Source organism: Podarcis tiliguerta, assembly GCF_965153285.1.
Source record: "Podarcis tiliguerta genome assembly, chromosome: 9".
NCBI lineage: Eukaryota > Metazoa > Chordata > Lepidosauria > Squamata > Lacertidae > Podarcis > Podarcis tiliguerta.
Window position 1 is genome coordinate 41,031,002 of NC_139542.1, and position 17,983 is coordinate 41,048,984.

The 17,983-nt window shown below is 37.8% G+C and overlaps 1 protein-coding gene and 1 long non-coding RNA gene across 13 annotated transcripts in view; one reads left to right on the forward strand and one right to left on the reverse strand.

Moving 5' to 3' along the window:
- The window catches only part of RAPGEF2 (Rap guanine nucleotide exchange factor 2), a 156,696-nt gene that overhangs the window by 131,499 nt on the left and 7,214 nt on the right, over nucleotides 1-17,983 (forward strand). For 7 of the 12 annotated variants that reach the window (XR_014515123.1, XR_014515124.1, XR_014515125.1 and 4 more), the window contains 12 exons: nucleotides 718-964; nucleotides 1,555-1,712; nucleotides 4,753-4,993; nucleotides 5,149-5,532; nucleotides 8,431-8,642; nucleotides 8,765-8,888; nucleotides 10,448-10,471; nucleotides 12,351-12,574; nucleotides 13,036-13,221; nucleotides 14,403-14,555; nucleotides 15,606-15,831; nucleotides 17,355-17,914. Coding sequence is in view for 8 of the 12 variants with exons in the window: in XM_083457002.1 (XP_083313128.1) it covers nucleotides 718-964; nucleotides 1,555-1,712; nucleotides 4,753-4,993; nucleotides 5,149-5,532; nucleotides 8,431-8,642; nucleotides 8,765-8,888; nucleotides 10,448-10,471; nucleotides 12,351-12,574; nucleotides 13,036-13,221; nucleotides 14,403-14,555; nucleotides 15,606-15,831; nucleotides 17,355-17,914 (2,739 nt within the window). In the remaining 4 variants the exon portion in view is untranslated. The remainder of the gene's footprint in view (nucleotides 1-717; nucleotides 965-1,554; nucleotides 1,713-4,752; nucleotides 4,994-5,148; nucleotides 5,533-8,430; nucleotides 8,643-8,764; nucleotides 8,889-10,447; nucleotides 10,472-12,350; nucleotides 12,575-13,035; nucleotides 13,222-14,402; nucleotides 14,556-15,605; nucleotides 15,832-17,354; nucleotides 17,915-17,983) is intronic. The other 5 variants (XR_014515126.1, XM_083457008.1, XM_083457009.1 and 2 more) reach the window with 3 other exon arrangements.
- The window catches only part of LOC310685404, a 29,529-nt gene continuing 21,772 nt past the window's right edge, over nucleotides 10,227-17,983 (reverse strand). Inside the window, exons 2-5 of the long non-coding RNA XR_014515197.1 lie at nucleotides 12,228-12,510; nucleotides 11,179-11,268; nucleotides 10,537-10,649; nucleotides 10,227-10,440 (exon numbers count right to left, since the gene is read on the reverse strand). This is a non-coding gene — a long non-coding RNA (uncharacterized lncRNA). The remainder of the gene's footprint in view (nucleotides 10,441-10,536; nucleotides 10,650-11,178; nucleotides 11,269-12,227; nucleotides 12,511-17,983) is intronic.

Here is a 17,983-nt window from a genome sequence, read left to right on the forward strand (position 1 = left end):
ATGTTATAATATATTATAACAATGCAAAAAACTGATAAAAAATCATAATAAGAAATGGAATCTATTTGCTGTTCAACTTAGTTCAGTGGGGTTTACTTCCTCTTAAGTGGGAATTGTAGCCTTAAATTACAAATGTTCCCTTTTGAAGTTTAGGAAAGATTAAGGTCAGAAAAGACTATTGCGGTAATGAAATTTAACTTCATACATAAGATAATATGTATGTCTGCATAATGTTTCTAAAGTAACTACAGCCAAGACCCTTAGTGTGAAATGATTTTGGAAGCAGTGTAAAGTTACTAAAACTGTTTGTGGAAAATCATTCTTGGAGGCCTTTGTACCTCGCAGCATTCCTCTGAATATGTTGAGACAACTTGCATAACTATTGTGTTATGGCTTTCCTAGATTTGCCGCTGTAGGATTTCAGTTGACCTTCTGGAAGGAAATATGCCATAGCTTTTTTCTTGTTTCTGACATAAACGTGCCCTTGCTCTTTAGCTGTGTATGGATTTTTAAACTCTCTTTATTAGGTATAAGATGAACAACTTATTTTGAGGCTTAATTCTATGCCCAGGAATAGATTTTTAGAAGTATTGTTAAGTCCAAGCATGGATTTTGTTCAAATGTGAAATGCCTCTTTGCTTTTCATAGCCTGTGCAAGAAGGGTCTGATGTATTTCTTTTGAGTTTATTTTCTATGTGTTTTCCGTCTTTTGTGCAGTTTTTAAGGAACTTCTAACAAGATTGTCAGAGGAGAAAAGAAACGGCGCTCCTCATCTTCCTAAAATTGGTGATATTAAAAAAGCAAGCCGTTATTCCATACCAGATCTTGGAGTTGACGTTGAGCAGGTGATAGGATTGGAAAAAGTAACCAAGAAGAGCAAAGCCAACACTGTTGGTGGGCGAAACAAGCTCAAGAAGATACTAGACAAAACCCGCATCAGTATCTTGCCTCAGAAACCATACAAGTGAGTGTGATGCACAGCACCGCAGAGTGTTTTCCATTATATCAACTCAGTCTGTAGTTTTATTGTATTGGTTATTGCCTTGAAATCTGCATCAGTATTAGAATTGTTTCTAAGATGTTTTAATGTTTTATCACTTGTTTGTTGCCCTAGGCTCCATTGGGAGGAAGAGCAGGATATAAATTTAATAAATAATACCATTACCCAATAGCCAGTTGAATCTCTGTGTAGAAATGGTTCATGAAGAATAAAATAAATACATCAACATTTCTTTTCCAAAAAAGGGGGGGAAGGGCTGCTGGAAATTTTATCACATACTTTCATGTATCCTGCATACATTAAAAACAAAATCCTGAGCTTTATTTATAATCAACATTTAGGTGTAACAGTTCCAATCTTGCTGGTACCTTACTAGTGAATATGGCTTTGGTTAAAACTTCCTGTTGAGTAAGTTTGCCAAAGCAATGCTTATACTTTAAAAATCTGTAAGATGAATGGCTTATGTGGAAATCAGAAATACAGGGGGAAATAAAGCAATATAGGTCACGATAATATAAAAACACTAAATACTTTTGTTTTCCCCATCATCGTAGCGATATTGGAATTGGCCAATCTCAGGATGACAGCATTGTGGGATTGAGGCAGTCCAAGCACATTCCTCCTGCTCTGCCGGTCAGTGGAACACTGTCTTCAAGCAATCCTGACTTAATGCAGTCACATCACCGCATCTTAGATTTCAACACAACCCCAGGTAAGTCTCAAATTTTCATGGGTGTCCTTTGGGCTACTTCTGATAGGTGTAAATGGGTACAAAAACTATGTTCCACGAGTTGGGACTTCCATGTCTGCTTTACATAAAAATACTTCTTCTTTTTTAGGACACATAAATAGTCTGATCTACTGAAATACTCTGTAATACATTTCTACCATTATTATTAGTTAGCACTTATTTATCATTGTCACTGTGCAGAGAGTGAGGGCATGCAAACCAATGTTAAAAGGACTGGGTAATGAAATGGATGTAGTTGTCCCTGGAACCTGAAAATAGTTGAGAAGCAGCCAAAACTAAGTAGAACAATTCAAGGTAGAAATTCTGAATGACTATGTCTTAGGGTGTAGATAATAAGACAGGAAAATGAATTTCTTCAAACATGGAGTTAGGAGACTGATAAGGAGACACATGCGGTCAATAAGCTTCACATTTAATGAAAGTCCTGGAAGATACGTGGGCATATAGATTCCCAAAAGCAGAGAGATTCAGTATTAGTGAACAGTATACAAAGTATTGCTTATTTATAAACAGGAGAAATGAAGTAACTATATTGTGTGATATTACTTTGTTGATGGTTACATACTAGTATTATTATTTTATCTATTGAAAACCCTTTTTATACCACCTGTCATAAAAATATGCATACCGGGACAGTTTACAACCAAATAAAATGGTACAAGCTCATTAAAATCACTTCCAGTATACACTGCTAGGCATTTTTCTTTGTGGTGTTTGTTTTTGAATTGGCTTCTTGTACTCTATTTATTTAACATTAACGTATAATGCTCCCTTGAGGGCTTTAAAGAAAGTTGGGCTATAATCTTAAGCCACAATGCATACTTGAAGCTTCAGAAAATGTACAGTCTCAATAGTTTTCTTGTTACTTTGGACTGTGTTGGAGATGGGGGAGGCATTCAGGAAATCGAATGTACTAGAGCAGAAAGAATTCAACCTGTCAGAATTGCTGTTCCGTAGAGCTTGGAGGAGCCGAGTAGTGCTTAGGGAGGAACAAAAAAATGCTTGCTGTGTTAAGTGGATTTGTAAATCAACATTTCAGTATGGGGATGTTCATGGCAATAGAGATCATGAACTTGCAATAACATTTTCCCATGCAATTGTTCTGTAAGTTGAAAAAGTCAAACTCAAGCTTTGATATCCTTTTCAGTGTCTTGCCAGACTGGCATTTTAAACCAGAGAACAGATTATTGCCTTGCCTTTTTTTATTTCAGCCTTCAGGTTGCAATCTTATGTAAGATGTTTACTAGAGGTTACATTTTCCTTAGTTGAATTTGTTAAGAGGAAATGTGCAGTTCAGGTAGAGGGGTCTTTACAAATTAGTTGAGCAAAGGTTTAATATATTAAGATATAAAGAGGTTCACACACCTATAAGTGCAATCATACATGTCAACTATTCCATCTCAGTCTTACAGGGAAGCCACTCGGAGGAAAGCAATCCCCAGCAGACCTCAAATATACCCTAATCTGCACTTAAATTTCACAGTGGGTGGAGATGTAGCTGTGATGCATCTGGAGTTAGGAAGAAAGGGGGAGAGAACTGGTAGAAATGGTAACCAGTGGTTTGGTAACATGTCTACAGAACTAAGGGGGAGGTACTGAAGATGAAGTTGGGGAGGATACTCGAGAGCAGGCAAGGACGTGAACGGGTACAATGTGATTTTATCCCTTGTTGCTGGGGAATAGAGTTGATTGTGTGATGAGGTTTGTTTATTAGTGCAGAAACCAGCAAGAAAAGAGCGGGTGAGAGGGCTGAACATTGCTCTCTTCATACAGCCTACTGTTCTCGTTCACACAATAGGTAGGAGGCAAAAACAACAGAAACTGCCAGCTTCATTTCAACAAAAGGCAGCTGTGGGTTTTGTGTGTGTGTGTGTGGCTTTGCAAAACATGGATTTCCCCCCTGTAGGTTAAAAGAGCAGGGGAATAAAGGACTTTATTTGGGGGTGAGGGTTAAATTTTTACCCATACTTTACATCATACTACATTTTTATGATTTCTAGTGCTACATTTTTTATTTGAGATTAACCGCAATAAGTAAAAATAAACTTGCTTATGTCATCCATTATACCTCCAATATAAACCTCTCCCCTTTTGTTGTTTCTTGTTTGAATTTTCATTTTTCTTGATTGCCATTGTCAATCACTCAACGTATACAGTATTTTAAGATGAAGGAAAGGAAGGAAACTGAATTTTTTTTTGCCTTGATAGATGAATTGATAAAAACCTGATGACACAACCTTTTCTTGATTGTTTACATAATTACCTCAAAAAACAGAGTTTTGAAGAAACATTAAAATTTATTGGTTGACCTGGACACCTTTCTTTCAGTTTGAAACAATAATATTTGATAAGTGCTAAAAAATAAAGGTCCATCACCACCCAGTCATCAGGAAATTATATAGCAAGCTAAAAAATTGGGGCCATACAGGCACTAATGAGTATTTAGGGTGTCTTGTAGGGCAACTATTGAGGCAGGCATGTTTGGTTTATGAGCTCATAATGACTTAAAATGAAGGTTACTTAATCACTCATGCCCTCTCCTATTTGAAGTTGGCTTGGTTCAGTATACTATGGTTAATAAAAAAATACAGTTTGTAATTTTCTATTTTCATGTCCCCCTTGGAATGGAGGGAGGGGCAAGCTTGAGACTCATCATTTATGGATAAACTGCAATTTAGTAGCATGTCAGTATGCAGTCAGTAGTATCAAAGCTGAATGCACTGATTATATACTTTGTGGTTAACTTTATAAAAGTTTACAACAAAAAGCCAGCATGCTGGTCCATTTTGCTTTGCTTGGAAATGACTTCTGATCATTGGCAGAAAAAAGAATGATGATCCAAAAGAAGGATAGTGACTAGAACAATTTCACAGGAAGCAAGATGGCAACTAAAGAAAATTAAGTGTGTATCTGTTCCTATTCAGGTCCTGACTGAAAAATAAATAATGTTACTCTATTATATGGTTTATATGCTGTAAAAGGATTTCCCCCCTCCCTACAGATTTACCAGACCAGGTTCTGAGGGTTTTTAAGGCAGACCAACAAAGCCGCTACATTATGATCAGTAAGGACACAACTGCAAAGGAAGTGGTTATTCAAGCAATCCGAGAATTTGCTCTAACCACCACCCCAGATGCATATTCTTTATGTGAAGTTTCAGTCACTCCAGAGGGAGTAATCAAGCAGAGGAGGCTTCCAGATCAACTTTCCAAGCTTGCTGACAGAATACAGCTTAGTGGAAGGTGAGACTCGTACATCATCTGCCATTTCAGAATATAATTGAATGTACTTCTTAAATATACTGATTTTTAAATTCTAAACAAGCTACCTTTGCTTTCCATTACTATTAGTGTTTTCATTTCTAGAAAACTTTATTCCCTCTTCCCCCCTCTCCCAGGTATTATCTGAAGAACAACATGGAGACAGAAACCTTGTGTTCAGATGAAGATGCTCAGGAATTGCTGAGAGAGAGTCAAATTTCTTTATTGCAACTCAGTACTGTTGAGGTGGCAACCCAACTCTCTATGCGTAACTTTGAACTGTTCCGTAACATTGAACCTACAGAATACATAGATGACTTGTTTAAACTGAAATCTAAGTCTAGCTGTACTAACTTGAAAAAGTTTGAAGAAGTAATAAACCAAGAAACCTTTTGGGTGGCATCTGAGATTCTGCGAGAAACCAACCAGCTGAAAAGGATGAAGATAATTAAGCACTTCATTAAGATAGCATTGCACTGCAGGGAATGCAAGAACTTCAACTCCATGTTTGCAATAATAAGGTAAACAAGACTAGATCACTCCCCCCCAATGATTTTGCATACAGTTTATAAGAAATAAAGTGTAAATAGATGCTTCATAATGATGGTACTAAATTTTAAGAAAGATACTATGTGTACATTTTACTGTTTAATGAATTAGTAATTTAATACTACAATAGTAATATTTCATTAACTTAGTCCTCAGCAGCAGCTTTAGACAAAATCCTAATCCAAAAAGAGCAAGACTGGTTGAAAGGCTAGAGGATTCTTCCATGAAAAGCTGTTTAAATTAGCATTGCAAGCTTGTCATTGCTAACATAATGATATATCTGATGAAAGTAGACTCTGCTCCATGATCACGTGTGTCATTATAAATGTATTAGTCTTTGTTGTGTTTGTCATTTTTATAAGCATTTGTTATCTCTAGAAATCAAAATATCCTTTGGAACAGACTTGGAAAAAGCAAAATTACAAAAGAAGTCATTTATCTATCTCTGTTTCCACTTAGTATGCAACCATGGAGTATGTTTTATGTGTGAAAGACTGCACACAGTCCTGTATGAATCCAATTCATTTAGTATTATTTAAAAGGTTTGCATGTTGGCATGCAAAATCCCAGTTATAGGTTACACAGGTTTTTAACTTAATGCTGTAGAAGCTAATTGTTAGACTGTTGGTGGTACAAGGCAGCCTTAAATCTTTGGTTCTCCTCCTTCCTACCCCCACAAAAAGTACACTTCTGAATTTTCCAGTTACCTTCCTTTTGAAAGGGTCGTTTCAAAACGGATTGTCACTTTGTATGAAGCACATTTGGTTGTTGTTGTTTAGGCCTCATGTGACCCTGCTATTCAGCTTTTGAATGCAATTACAATCCCTAGACTGTATTTGAAGGCTTCCTTGGTAAGGAAACCTTTTCTTTGTTGCATTTATTAGCATTTTCAGCAAGTATTGATAGCATTGGTCTTGACATATTACCATTTGCAACTAGTAGGCGATGTAGAGGGACTTCTGGGACGACGCAACAGCACTCTCCCTCCCTGGCACCGCTGTGCCAGCCCTCAGTTTCCCTTCCCTCAGGTGAATTCCCCCAATAGAGAATGAACCACGAGCGACAGTGGGTTTTTCTTTGGGGAAAACAGGTTGCAAACAAACTTTATTATAACAGATGTAAACAAGGAGTTTTTGATTCTTTTTCTTCCACAGAAATGTATCAAACAGTGAGGTTATTCACGGCACAGTGCTCTTGCTTTTTATTAAAACGTATACTGTTTCAAGTTGCTGTATGCTGTTGAGGCTTAAGGTTACTTTCTTCTACACATCTTTCATAGATCAGACTTTTCCACACACACACTTCAGGAATTTAGGATTTTAACTGGACTGTTTCCTTGCAGACCCAGAAATCCACCTTGGCCTGGGAATCACTACTGCCCTTTCACGTCAGAGTATTCCCTCTGAGGACCCTTTTTCCTGTAAACACCGTGGGAGACTGTGCCTTTTCTATTTTAACAGTGTTCTGTGATTCAGAACCTTAGAGCAAGCATATACTGAGAGTTCTCGGCTCTCCTCAGCTCTACCACCTGTCAGAACGAACCCTCCTGACAGAATCCCCCTCACAGACCGAATCCCTCTCTCAAGCACTCCTCACTCTACAACTTCATGCCATTTCTACTAAACCTTCCTGTAGTCCGATACGTGAACATAGGCAAGATAGGGATTTTTAATCAGTACACTCAGGATGCCCACTTTTCTTACAGTGCTGATGCTCCTTTGGCTTTTCACTATGGGTGACAGTGATTTTGGAAAGTTATATTTAGCATCAATTTATAAAAGACTGGGCATGGAACACTGTGATTTGGGGGCATTATTGATACAGTTCCAACCCAGGAATTCTTTTAACCAACTCAAATTAAGTAAAATAAGTTACATTGTCTGCCTGGATTTGATACCGGTCACTTTCATGCCTTGTTAAATTTCATGCCTCTGTGTTAAGTTACTGTAACTTATTCTGCTAATATAACTGATGAAACTTGATTTGGGGATCAAAGGTGGTCAATAATCTCAGGCACCAGTGCTCCAGATAAAAATAATTAATGAAAAGGGAAACTAATACTTGTTGTGAAGGGCAGTAAGATTAGAGCATCTGAGAGAGAAAAGTAGATTTGACAGTTGGTGGCCTCTGTAAAAAATTGTTTGCAGTTCTAAAACATTTAATGTTAGGATCACTGAATTCAGACATTTTTGTTGACCATTTCAACTGACTATGGAAAGCAAGGCTGAATGTCAGATATCTATGTCTCGGACAACAGAGGGCTTTTATAATCAATATCACCAGTGCATCCAAATGAGCTGGTTATGTCTCTTCTAAACCTCTGGTAATAACATGCTTCTTTTGCTAGTATACTAAGGGAATGACTCACAGCATTTTACAGCTGCAGTTTCTGAATAGACTTTACTGTATTACTCATTACAATACTTCCATCTGGCAGTAACAAACACTTACTGATCATCATAGCCACATCTTTGTACTAAAAATGGTCCTTGTTTATAGAAGTGTCTGTTGCTCCAACAGTGTTTGGAAAGCAATGTTGTAATAGATCTGAGAACACTTTTGGTAAGACAGGAAAGCCATACCACTGCTACCATAATCTTTTGATGATTCTTCAACTCACAAATATTGCTTGAACATTGCAGTTCAGAAAAGACCTACAATTTTATGGTGCATAATCTCTGAAAGCAGTGTTTTTGTTTACCAGTGTCTACATTTGTCAGTTGCTAAATATGATATGGTATGATATGATATGCATTTAGTTTTACTTCAGAAGATTGTATACAGGAACATCTGTTTAGGATGCTGCAAATGCAGGTGTCATTTTGGACAGAGATTAAAACCCTCAACATCTTTTAAAATTCATTCTTTAGTGGCCTAAACTTAGCTCCAGTTGCAAGACTACGAACTACTTGGGAAAAACTTCCAAGCAAATATGAAAAATTGTTTCAAGATCTTCAGGATTTATTTGATCCATCTAGGAACATGGCAAAATATCGCAATGTCCTGAATAGCCAAAATCTACAGCCTCCTATTATTCCATTGTTCCCTGTAATCAAAAAGGACCTTACGTTCCTCCATGAAGGTAAATGTTGCAAGTGTTTTTTCTGTATTGACTCTTTGGTGATGGCAACACGTGTGTTTTTACTTTCACTGACCAATGGCAGAGTACTATAGTTATTTCCTATCATTCTTTTGGCAATGTAGGGAATGATTCCAAAGTGGAAGGTTTGGTCAATTTTGAGAAATTACGAATGATCGCAAAAGAGATTCGCCATGTGGGTCGAATGGCTTCTGTTAACATGGATCCTGCTTTAATGTTCAGGACTAGGTGAGTTCTTTTGACCAAAGACTAATGCAGTTGAAGTGTGAAATAAAAATTATTGAGCTAGTGTTTAATGCTTGCATTCAGAGAACAAGGGTAAGACATAGAATTGTCTTTATTTCTCCAGCTAATTAGCTGCAAGTTATTTGACAGCAATCAGATATTCTCTTTACATATCAGCCTGAAAGTAAGCAGTTGTCTTTTCATCAAGATGAGTAACACAATTCATCTGTGTTGTCCTCTTGATATCTACGCCAAGCTTCCTAAAGTTCATGACAAATGAGCATTGCCCAATCATAGCAAGTAGACCCTGCTTGCTTTTTCCCCAGAATTTGATTCTTCCTCACCATTCTACGCAACACTTTTTCTTACAATGGTTTTGTTTTATTTCTACACATGTGCATTCATGAAGGATATTCTACTATTACAAATATACTGCTAACACAAATGAATTCAAACACAAACATACATGAGATTTGTTTTGATCTTAGCTTTGTATTTTGTTCTTGCATTACAAGTTATTTGGGCTTTTGTGCCAATAGTGAGTTCTAAATAAGATCACCATGTTTCCTTTTAAATTCATATGAACACATAGGAGGCTGCCTTATACTGAGTCAGACCACTGACTAGCAGTGGCTGTCTAGTATTTTAGACAGGGCTCCTTTCCCAACCCTGCCTGTCAGTCCCAAGGATTGGACCTGGGGCTTTCTCCATGCAAAGCACATGATCTACCACTGAGCTACAGCCCTTTCCCCAAAAAGCAACTAACAAGAAAAGCAGTTCAAGAGTTCAGTGTTGAAGACTGCTTCAGAAATCTCATAGTATAACTTAAACTATTATAATAAGTATGACGCATACACTTGCTAGACTGAAGCCATTGTTTTGCAAGTTTTGAGTTTTAAGAAATATTCAAGTAATGCATTTCCCCTCTTGTCTGGTCTGTAATTATAATGTTGGGCAAATTAACTTATTCACAGGGGTGGGTAAGTGTTGCAACCAAGCAAATGCCCCCATCAGGAAAAGGCAGTACAGATGGAAATGGCTCTTGCCTGTCATTGCGTAATTTATGTTACGTTCATTGTTTAAAGGTCATGGAGAACAAGAGAAATAATAGATATTTAATCACTAGTCTTATTCTTACTTAGATAAAATAGATATAAGCAGAGTTTGCATTGAATCAGTTGGGATAGTTAAAATATCCCCTTTGGTTCAATGTATAGGAAATGCATATTGAATGAATAAATGTTTTAAAAGGAAATTATATTATGTGAAAGCTGAAAAGCAGAAAGAGGATAGAAACAAAATTCACTCCAGATTTTAGAACACTGTTTTACGCTAAAGGTGTAAGTAATCCAAGATGAATTCAGTTTAGTGTGAAATGAGCTTTAATCTTATGGGCACTCTATAGACACCTATTTAATGTATTATGCTGACTGACTGAGAGAAGGCTGTTCTGGGCTTTCTGGTACTGCTTGTCCTGAAGTCTGATCCTTTCTTTCTGAGCTTATAATCTCTCTGTCTCTTCCTTAAATCCATGCTTCAATACTCATGGCTCTCACTTGCAGGAAGAAGAAGTGGAGGAGTTTGGGGTAAGTGGTTGGAGAGAACACATACAGACAAACTTCCTTTTCTGAAAATCTGCATTGTTTCCTACCTGCTTCCCTTAATTTTCTGGTGCTCTGGCATTTTCCTCCTTTTGTTAACCCTTCTGTACCTGCATCAGATTTAATCCAGTGCTGCTTTTGCTTGAGGTTATAAACCCAAGAGCTGTGAAACGTTAAAGAAGTGCAAAGCGGTGAGATTCATTGGTTTGATCTAGAATTCATAAAATTGCCTCATATATGTTAGGGATAATGTGAGTTGAGTGGATATAATTTGTCCATGCAAAAGAATTTTCTATGTGGTCTTAAGGACTGAGCATATCTCAACAACATTTTGTACATTATCCAGCAAGTATACATATTCTCTAGCAGACCTCAAGGAATGTGCATATCATGACAGGTTTTTCCCCACATTCTTTGGGAATATTCACACAGAATTCACAGGGGACACTGTTCCAACACAAGCACTACATACATACATACATACAACAATATATGTGTTTGGATGCATAAGAAGGTGTAAGGAATAAAGTGTGAGTGGTTCTCTCTCTCTCTCTCTCTCTCTCTCTCTCACACACACACCCCCCCCTCTACTTCTACCTGTCTTTCCATCCCACATAAAGACACTGTGAACTTCTGTGTGAATGAATTAACACTTATACCCCTCAGCTCCCAGTCCATTTGCATACACTCACCTCCCATGTATCCATTAACATCGCTGAACAGTGGGGAAACAGCTGGGTTGTGGAGAAGAGATGCCAGAGTCAGTTGGTTGTGCAGAACAGCTGAGCGGCATGGAAAAGAGGACATACTATTGTAGAGTATATCCAGTGACAGGATAACATGAATATTGCTCAAAGAATGTAAAAAATGATGCTGAGATGCTGAGAAAAATGATCATGTTTTTGAGAGTACACGTATCGGCCAGGAAATATGCACAATTTTATCTTTATGGACAGTTGAGGTGCACATTCTCCATGAGTCATGATGAATGTGCACAATGGCTGGCTGTTATGCAGATTAGCCTCTCAGCTTGCATTATCCCTAACATATGTACATATGTAACCAGTCTCAATGGGAAGAGTATACCAAAATGGGGTTACATGATGGTGGTTCAGATAAAAATAAGCAGTAAATTTATACGCCACACAAGTTAATAGAACCAACCAAATCCACAAATTTTATTCCAATGTTGTGACTTTTAACAGCTCAACTAACTAAATTTTCTTTCTACAAACCAGCCTTCATTATTGCTGTTAACATATTAAAAGCAAAATAGCTCCCATACATAAACACATCCAAATTTGCATGCTTCCTCATTAACTAATTGAACGTTTTTATTTAACATGAAGTCCTATTTAAGGCGAGGGAAGTGGGGAATGAAAATGCAGTAGACTTTTTGGCACATTGCAGATGGAATTAAGTGTTTTAATAGAGGCACCTGAAAAGTACAAAGTGGACATTTCCTGCTTGATTTTGAGAGTAGTGGATTTTGAGTTTCAGGAGGCTTGACCTCTGTTTACTGGTCTGAGACACCTTGCTGCATGAGCCTGCCTTAATATTTCTGTCCTTGTAATACTCAAGGCTACTGGGAGAGAGTTTAACCATTTTCCCAATGACATGGAATTTCATACTTGGAGCAGAGTAATTCTCAGGGGCTGACTTTAATGAATCCATATTCACAATTGCAACTGATTGTTGTTCTTTATTTTTATCCTTTTCCTATTGTAGCTGTATGACTTACTTGAATGAGGCATGTAAGCTTTGACCATAGACTGACATTCATGCAGACCTTTGCATGTTTCAAGTCATTGAAGGATGCAGCGATGAGCTAAGTTACATGTCATCTTGTCTCTCTTCACCCCAGGTCTCTCAGTCAAGGCAGTACAAATGCAGCAGTCCTTGATGTTGCACAAACAGGTGGACATAAAAAGCGGGTCCGCCGCAGCTCCTTCCTCAATGCCAAAAAGCTATATGAAGATGCTCAGATGGCTCGGAAAGTCAAGCAGTATCTCTCCAATTTGGATCTGGAAATGGATGAAGAGAGCCTTCAGGCACTCTCTCTACAATGTGAACCAGCCAGCAATACATGTGAGCATTTTTCTTAGTTGGGTGTGCACCTTAGTCATGGCAAATGAGCTGTTAATTTATCATTATTTAGCCTACAGCTTAACTGTCCCTCAGGCTTAGGCTTGGCCACAGCATCATTGAGAGAAGTATGTGTTTCTAATCAAGCTGATCGCTAGAAAACAAGTTATTCCATGCCATTGCAAATTGTAGGCAATATTACAGTTGGCATATGTGGTACGTGTTTCTTAAATGGCATACATTACCTAATTGGCTCTCCAACTGCTGATTAGGGCATCATTTTACTATAGTTTGTGGTAGTATATTATAGCTGAATGAGAGGACTAAAAAATTCCAAGGTTTTTCAACCAAGAGAGGATATCTCTTTTCCATCATTGATCATTCTTCCGGACACCATTTAATATAAAATCAAGTACTCTTGAGGTAGTCTTAACTGTAATCTTAATTCTACTTTTTATTTAAAGTACCCAAGACTCCAGGGGAAAAACGGTCTGGAAAACCTGAAACATCCCCAGTCGCACATAGGTCAGGTATCCAGCAGAAAGTGCAGCAGCAACAGCAGCACAAAGCAAACCAAGCACTGCAGGTTCCTGCTGTATCACTTTATCCCTCTCGTAAGAAAGTACCAGTCAAAGACCTTCCACCCTTTGGTAAGTATTGCGGATTGTTCTGTTCAGTAGAAAAACAATTTTATGTTAAAAATGGTTAAACGAATTCTCAAGAGCATTAAAAAAACCACAATGTTTTCAAATTACTAGCGGAAGTTCCATGTTTCAGGATTGTATTTTCACAAATGACAGGTATGCATCTTGAGTAACTGCAAACAAAGGTGGGGAAAACACAGGTTCTAATACATTGTTATTACTGTTACGTTTTGGAAATGGAAGGTTCAGTTAAAAAGTGTAACAGAATCAATGTTAAGAGATCACACTAAGTCTCATCTGTAGTTTGCATTTAACGTAGTATCACCCCACTTTAAAAAGTCATTCCTCCCCCAAAGTATCCTGGGAACTGTAGTGCGCTAAGGGAGCTGACAGTTGCTAGAGAGCCCCTCATCCCCCCACCTCTGACTCTAGTCCCCACCAATATTCCTCTTCTTCCTATGTTGGGGCCTGCTAATGCAAGCCCAGTCTTGACAGCACTCTGAAGTGGATGACATCCACTGCACATTTTTACACCTATCCAATTTTAACCATGGTTCCTGATCTAGTGATCAATGTCTTTTGAGTCTATCTTTAACTCTATTTTTCATTTATACTTACTTTGAAGACATAGATTATATATATAATACCATGGAATCAGTGAAGTAGCCATTTACCTTCTAAATTTAATGGCACTTCAGACATGTTTAAGCTGCAGGTTTCTGTCTCAGTTGCAGGCCTGAGGAAGGGGATAACCTGGGATACTAGCTGTAGTCAATGTTTTTCCATGAATGGCTGAGAACTAAGAACCAACCACATTTTCCAAGTGAATGTAAAACAGAAACATTGGTCTAATCTACATTTTTCTTGGGCTGAATAGTTATGTTTAAATTTGTTTTTATTAATTGCATATAATTTTCTTAGAATAAATTGTACATTGGTGTGGAGAGTGGCTGGAGTGACTTAGATTGAAATCCCCATTAAGCATATTCTCTCAGCATAACCTTACTGGGGGGTTGTGATAATAAATGTGGGTGTGTAATGTACACTGCCCTCAGATCTGCAAAAGAAGGGTGGGCTAAAATATCATAGTAATGGTAGTATCAGTGGTCCATGGAATGGCCTCATTTGAATATGCAAGAAAAAGTGTGTGTATTTATATCAGATGTGTTACTTCTTCTTTATTGAAGGCATAAACTCTCCACAAGCTTTAAAGAAAATTCTTTCACTCTCTGAAGAGGGAAGCTTGGATCGTCATAAGAAACAAGCAGAGGACACAATTTCAAATGCGTCTTCACAGTTATCGTCTCCTCCCACCTCGCCACAGAGCTCTCCAAGGAAAAGTATGCCAGGGTCTAAATACTCCTCACCTCTCACAAGTTCACCTCTCACAAGTTCACCTCTTGTAATTGTTAGTGATAACTGTTTAAACCTAATTAAGATGCCAAATATGTAGTCAGTTGTGGTTTAGCATGGCAGACATTTCCTAACAGCACAGAGTTGTCACATTCTAAGTATGCAAGCCAGAACATTTTCTGCCAGAAATCCTGATGCAAGTCAATACTGAGTACAAGTCAATACTGAGTGCAGGCATACTGAGCTAAATGAACCCACTAACTCAGCACAGCCAGCTTCCTATGTTCCTGCCTTCTCAGATGCAGTTGGGGAAGGAGATAAAGCAGCCTAAGGATCCCCATATCGAAGTGCCAAGAACCATAATGATGTTGAATATGAGTTGTTCACCCCTATTTGCTGAAACCATTCATATGTGCAGCCTCCCACAGTATCAAGGATGGGTAGAAGTGTATAAGGGTATCACAATGAAGACAATTTGTGTGGAATAAAAATCTTCATGCAAAGTATTTTCTTTTTGGAATTATGATGACGCTTCCTCTACAAATGAGACCACATTTATGTTTCACATATGCATCAATCCTGGCTGTGGAACCAAGCATGTTTACTATTGTTCATATGTGTGGCAGCACGCCCCATCCCCCAAATTTATTTCACTTTAAGCAAAATTAGATTCCTATAATTGGATTGCTGTGGGCTTTGTCCAGGGATATGGTTGGTTTTCTCTATTCAGATTCTATCCCAATGGATGGCAAAGGCATACAGTGTAGAACCCATTTGAATCATGTTAGTTAGATATTGAAACTGCAAGTAATTTTTTTTAAACTTTAAATTATCATCTGTTAATGTTTTCTCCCCCCAAATTCTCTATCTTAAAAATAAGATGATACTATAAATACCCCCTTATAAATTATTTGTTCTCAGACGTAAAACAACAATTTAAAAAGTAATTTTGGTACAGGGGCTGCATAATTTGAATATTTATACAAATGCTGAAAATTTTATGATGAAAATGGTTATAATCACTCTTCCCTGTACAGGTTATACTCTGGCTCCCAGTGGTACCGTGGATAACTTTTCAGACTCTGGTCACAGTGAAATTTCTTCCAGATCCAGCATTGTCAGCAATTCTTCATTTGACTCCATGCCAGTATCACTACATGATGACAGGAGGCAGAGGCACTCCGTCAGCATTGTGGAGACTAACCTTGGAGTGGGCAGGATTGACCGAAGAGCCATAATTGAACCAGATCAGTACAGCATAGGGTAGGTAGTACATGTCAGTGTAATTACATTTATCAAAAGCCTACTCTAGAGCTGTAGATGCTTTTTCTCTCATGAGCAGATTTTAGGAACATGTATTCTGTCACAAGGCATCACTTGAGTGACTCTGCCATTAAAGGCAAAGCAAAACACTGCAAACCTGTGTCCCATAATGCATAATGCTTTCTTGGCCTAATCTTTCCAAAATATCCTGTTATTTATTTTAAAATGTAGAAGGAATGGAGAGGGGAAACCTAGTAGACTTCTTAAAAGAACGCTTGTGTAATTATATACATTTGGACAAACTTTGATCAGCTTGGACTGAGGCGTCTTTTAGAATAGGATCTAAAAGTAGAATGGTCCCAAGTTTTTGAGTTGGTGTTTAGTGAATGCTTGAGAGAAATCTCGGTTACATTTATTAATTTAAAAGAAGCTGCAACTTACAGGACAGGAGAGACATTTATTTTAACTAGAAATCTGTTTAAAATCCTAGCTGATATGCACCCAGATATTTCAAGTAAAATCATGGAATTCAAGTTTCTCACACTACTTCTTAGGCAAAAATTAACAAAATATCAATGGGGGACCTCATTTAAACCCTTATCTTGTTGAATAAGAAACTGTGGTTAAAACATTAGCTAATCAAAAGAAATAACAGATGGAAGGAATATTTAGTTCAGATACTGGAAAGGACAAACTTATCAAATATAAAAACAGAATAATGAAGATAATAAATACAACTTGAATCAGCAAGTGGGACTAGAGAAGCACTGCATCAAGAAGAACAAAGAAAAGTAAATTATTGTCAATAAGGGAAAAGGAGAGAGGAGGTGACAGTGCAAATTAGTATGTTAAATTGGAAATCTAGAAAATGTTAGTGCTGGGGACTACATTTATATAATTCTCAAAATTAAGGAATCAATATTTGGGAAAAGCTGTGTTTAAACTACCACAGAATGAATACAATGCAAATTCTTTCACTAAATATTAAAGGGCTGAATTCACCTTTTAAGACACCAAGAGACCTCTAAGCACCAATGAAAAATGAACTTGTAAAAAGTTTCATTTAAATGTACACTGATTTTTTGTTGAGGGACATTTTTGTCATATCCAATTCCAGACAGTGTTTAGTGACTAATGTCCTAAATCTTTCCCCCAATTATTTTGATAAGTATTAGATGATATACCTGCATCTCCAAGAGATATTAGGGGAAGAACGGGAAAAATGCATGCTCAAAATACTCTTACCAGATTCACAATTGGAAAAATATTTGAAAAACACCCAATGACACTTCTGATCTAGTGTTCAGTTGGTGCACAAAGTATAACAATAATTTCATTAGACATATATTTGGCAGCTATTGAAATATGTGAATTTGAGCAGACGTCTTTAGAGTTAACTGTTCTGTACTACAAATTGAACAAAAAGCTGTGTGCAAATTGTTACTGCAGTTTGATATTCTAATTGCTAGTGGCAACATTGTTGCTTTATGCCTATTAATTATTTTGTTCCTGTGTTCTTCTAGCTACTACCCACCACTGTCAGAAAACAGAGGCTTGTATGCTGGGGCAACCATGCTTTCTTCTCCTAGCACTGAGGAGCTGTCACAGGATCAGGGAGATCGAGCATCACTTGATGCAGCGGATAGTGGCCGTGGCAGCTGGACTTCTTGTTCAAGTGGTTCCCATGACAACATACAGACAATACAGCACCAGCGAAGTTGGGAGATTCTTCCTTTTGGACATGCTCATTTCGATAGTTCAGGCGATGGGGCAGGACTGTGGGCCTCAGGCAGCCACATGGACCCGATGATGTTCTCCGATCATGGCACAAAGTATGGCAGGCAGAGTCAAGGTAGGGAGGGCCTTGATCAAGCACAGTCCAGAGCAAGCTGGGCATCCTCCACAGGCTACTGGGGAGAGGACTCTGAAGGTGATACAGGTACCATAAAACGGAGGGGTGGGAAGGATGTGTCAATTGAAGCTGAAACCAGTAGCATAACATCTATGACAGCAGAGGATTCAAAGCCAGTTCCCATGCCAGCTCATATAGCTGTGTCAACAAGTAATACAAAGGGTCTTATTGGTAAGTTTACCTTTGTCTACCACAAAGTATGCTACATATTTGCTATAAATATGAATTTATTTTACAAAT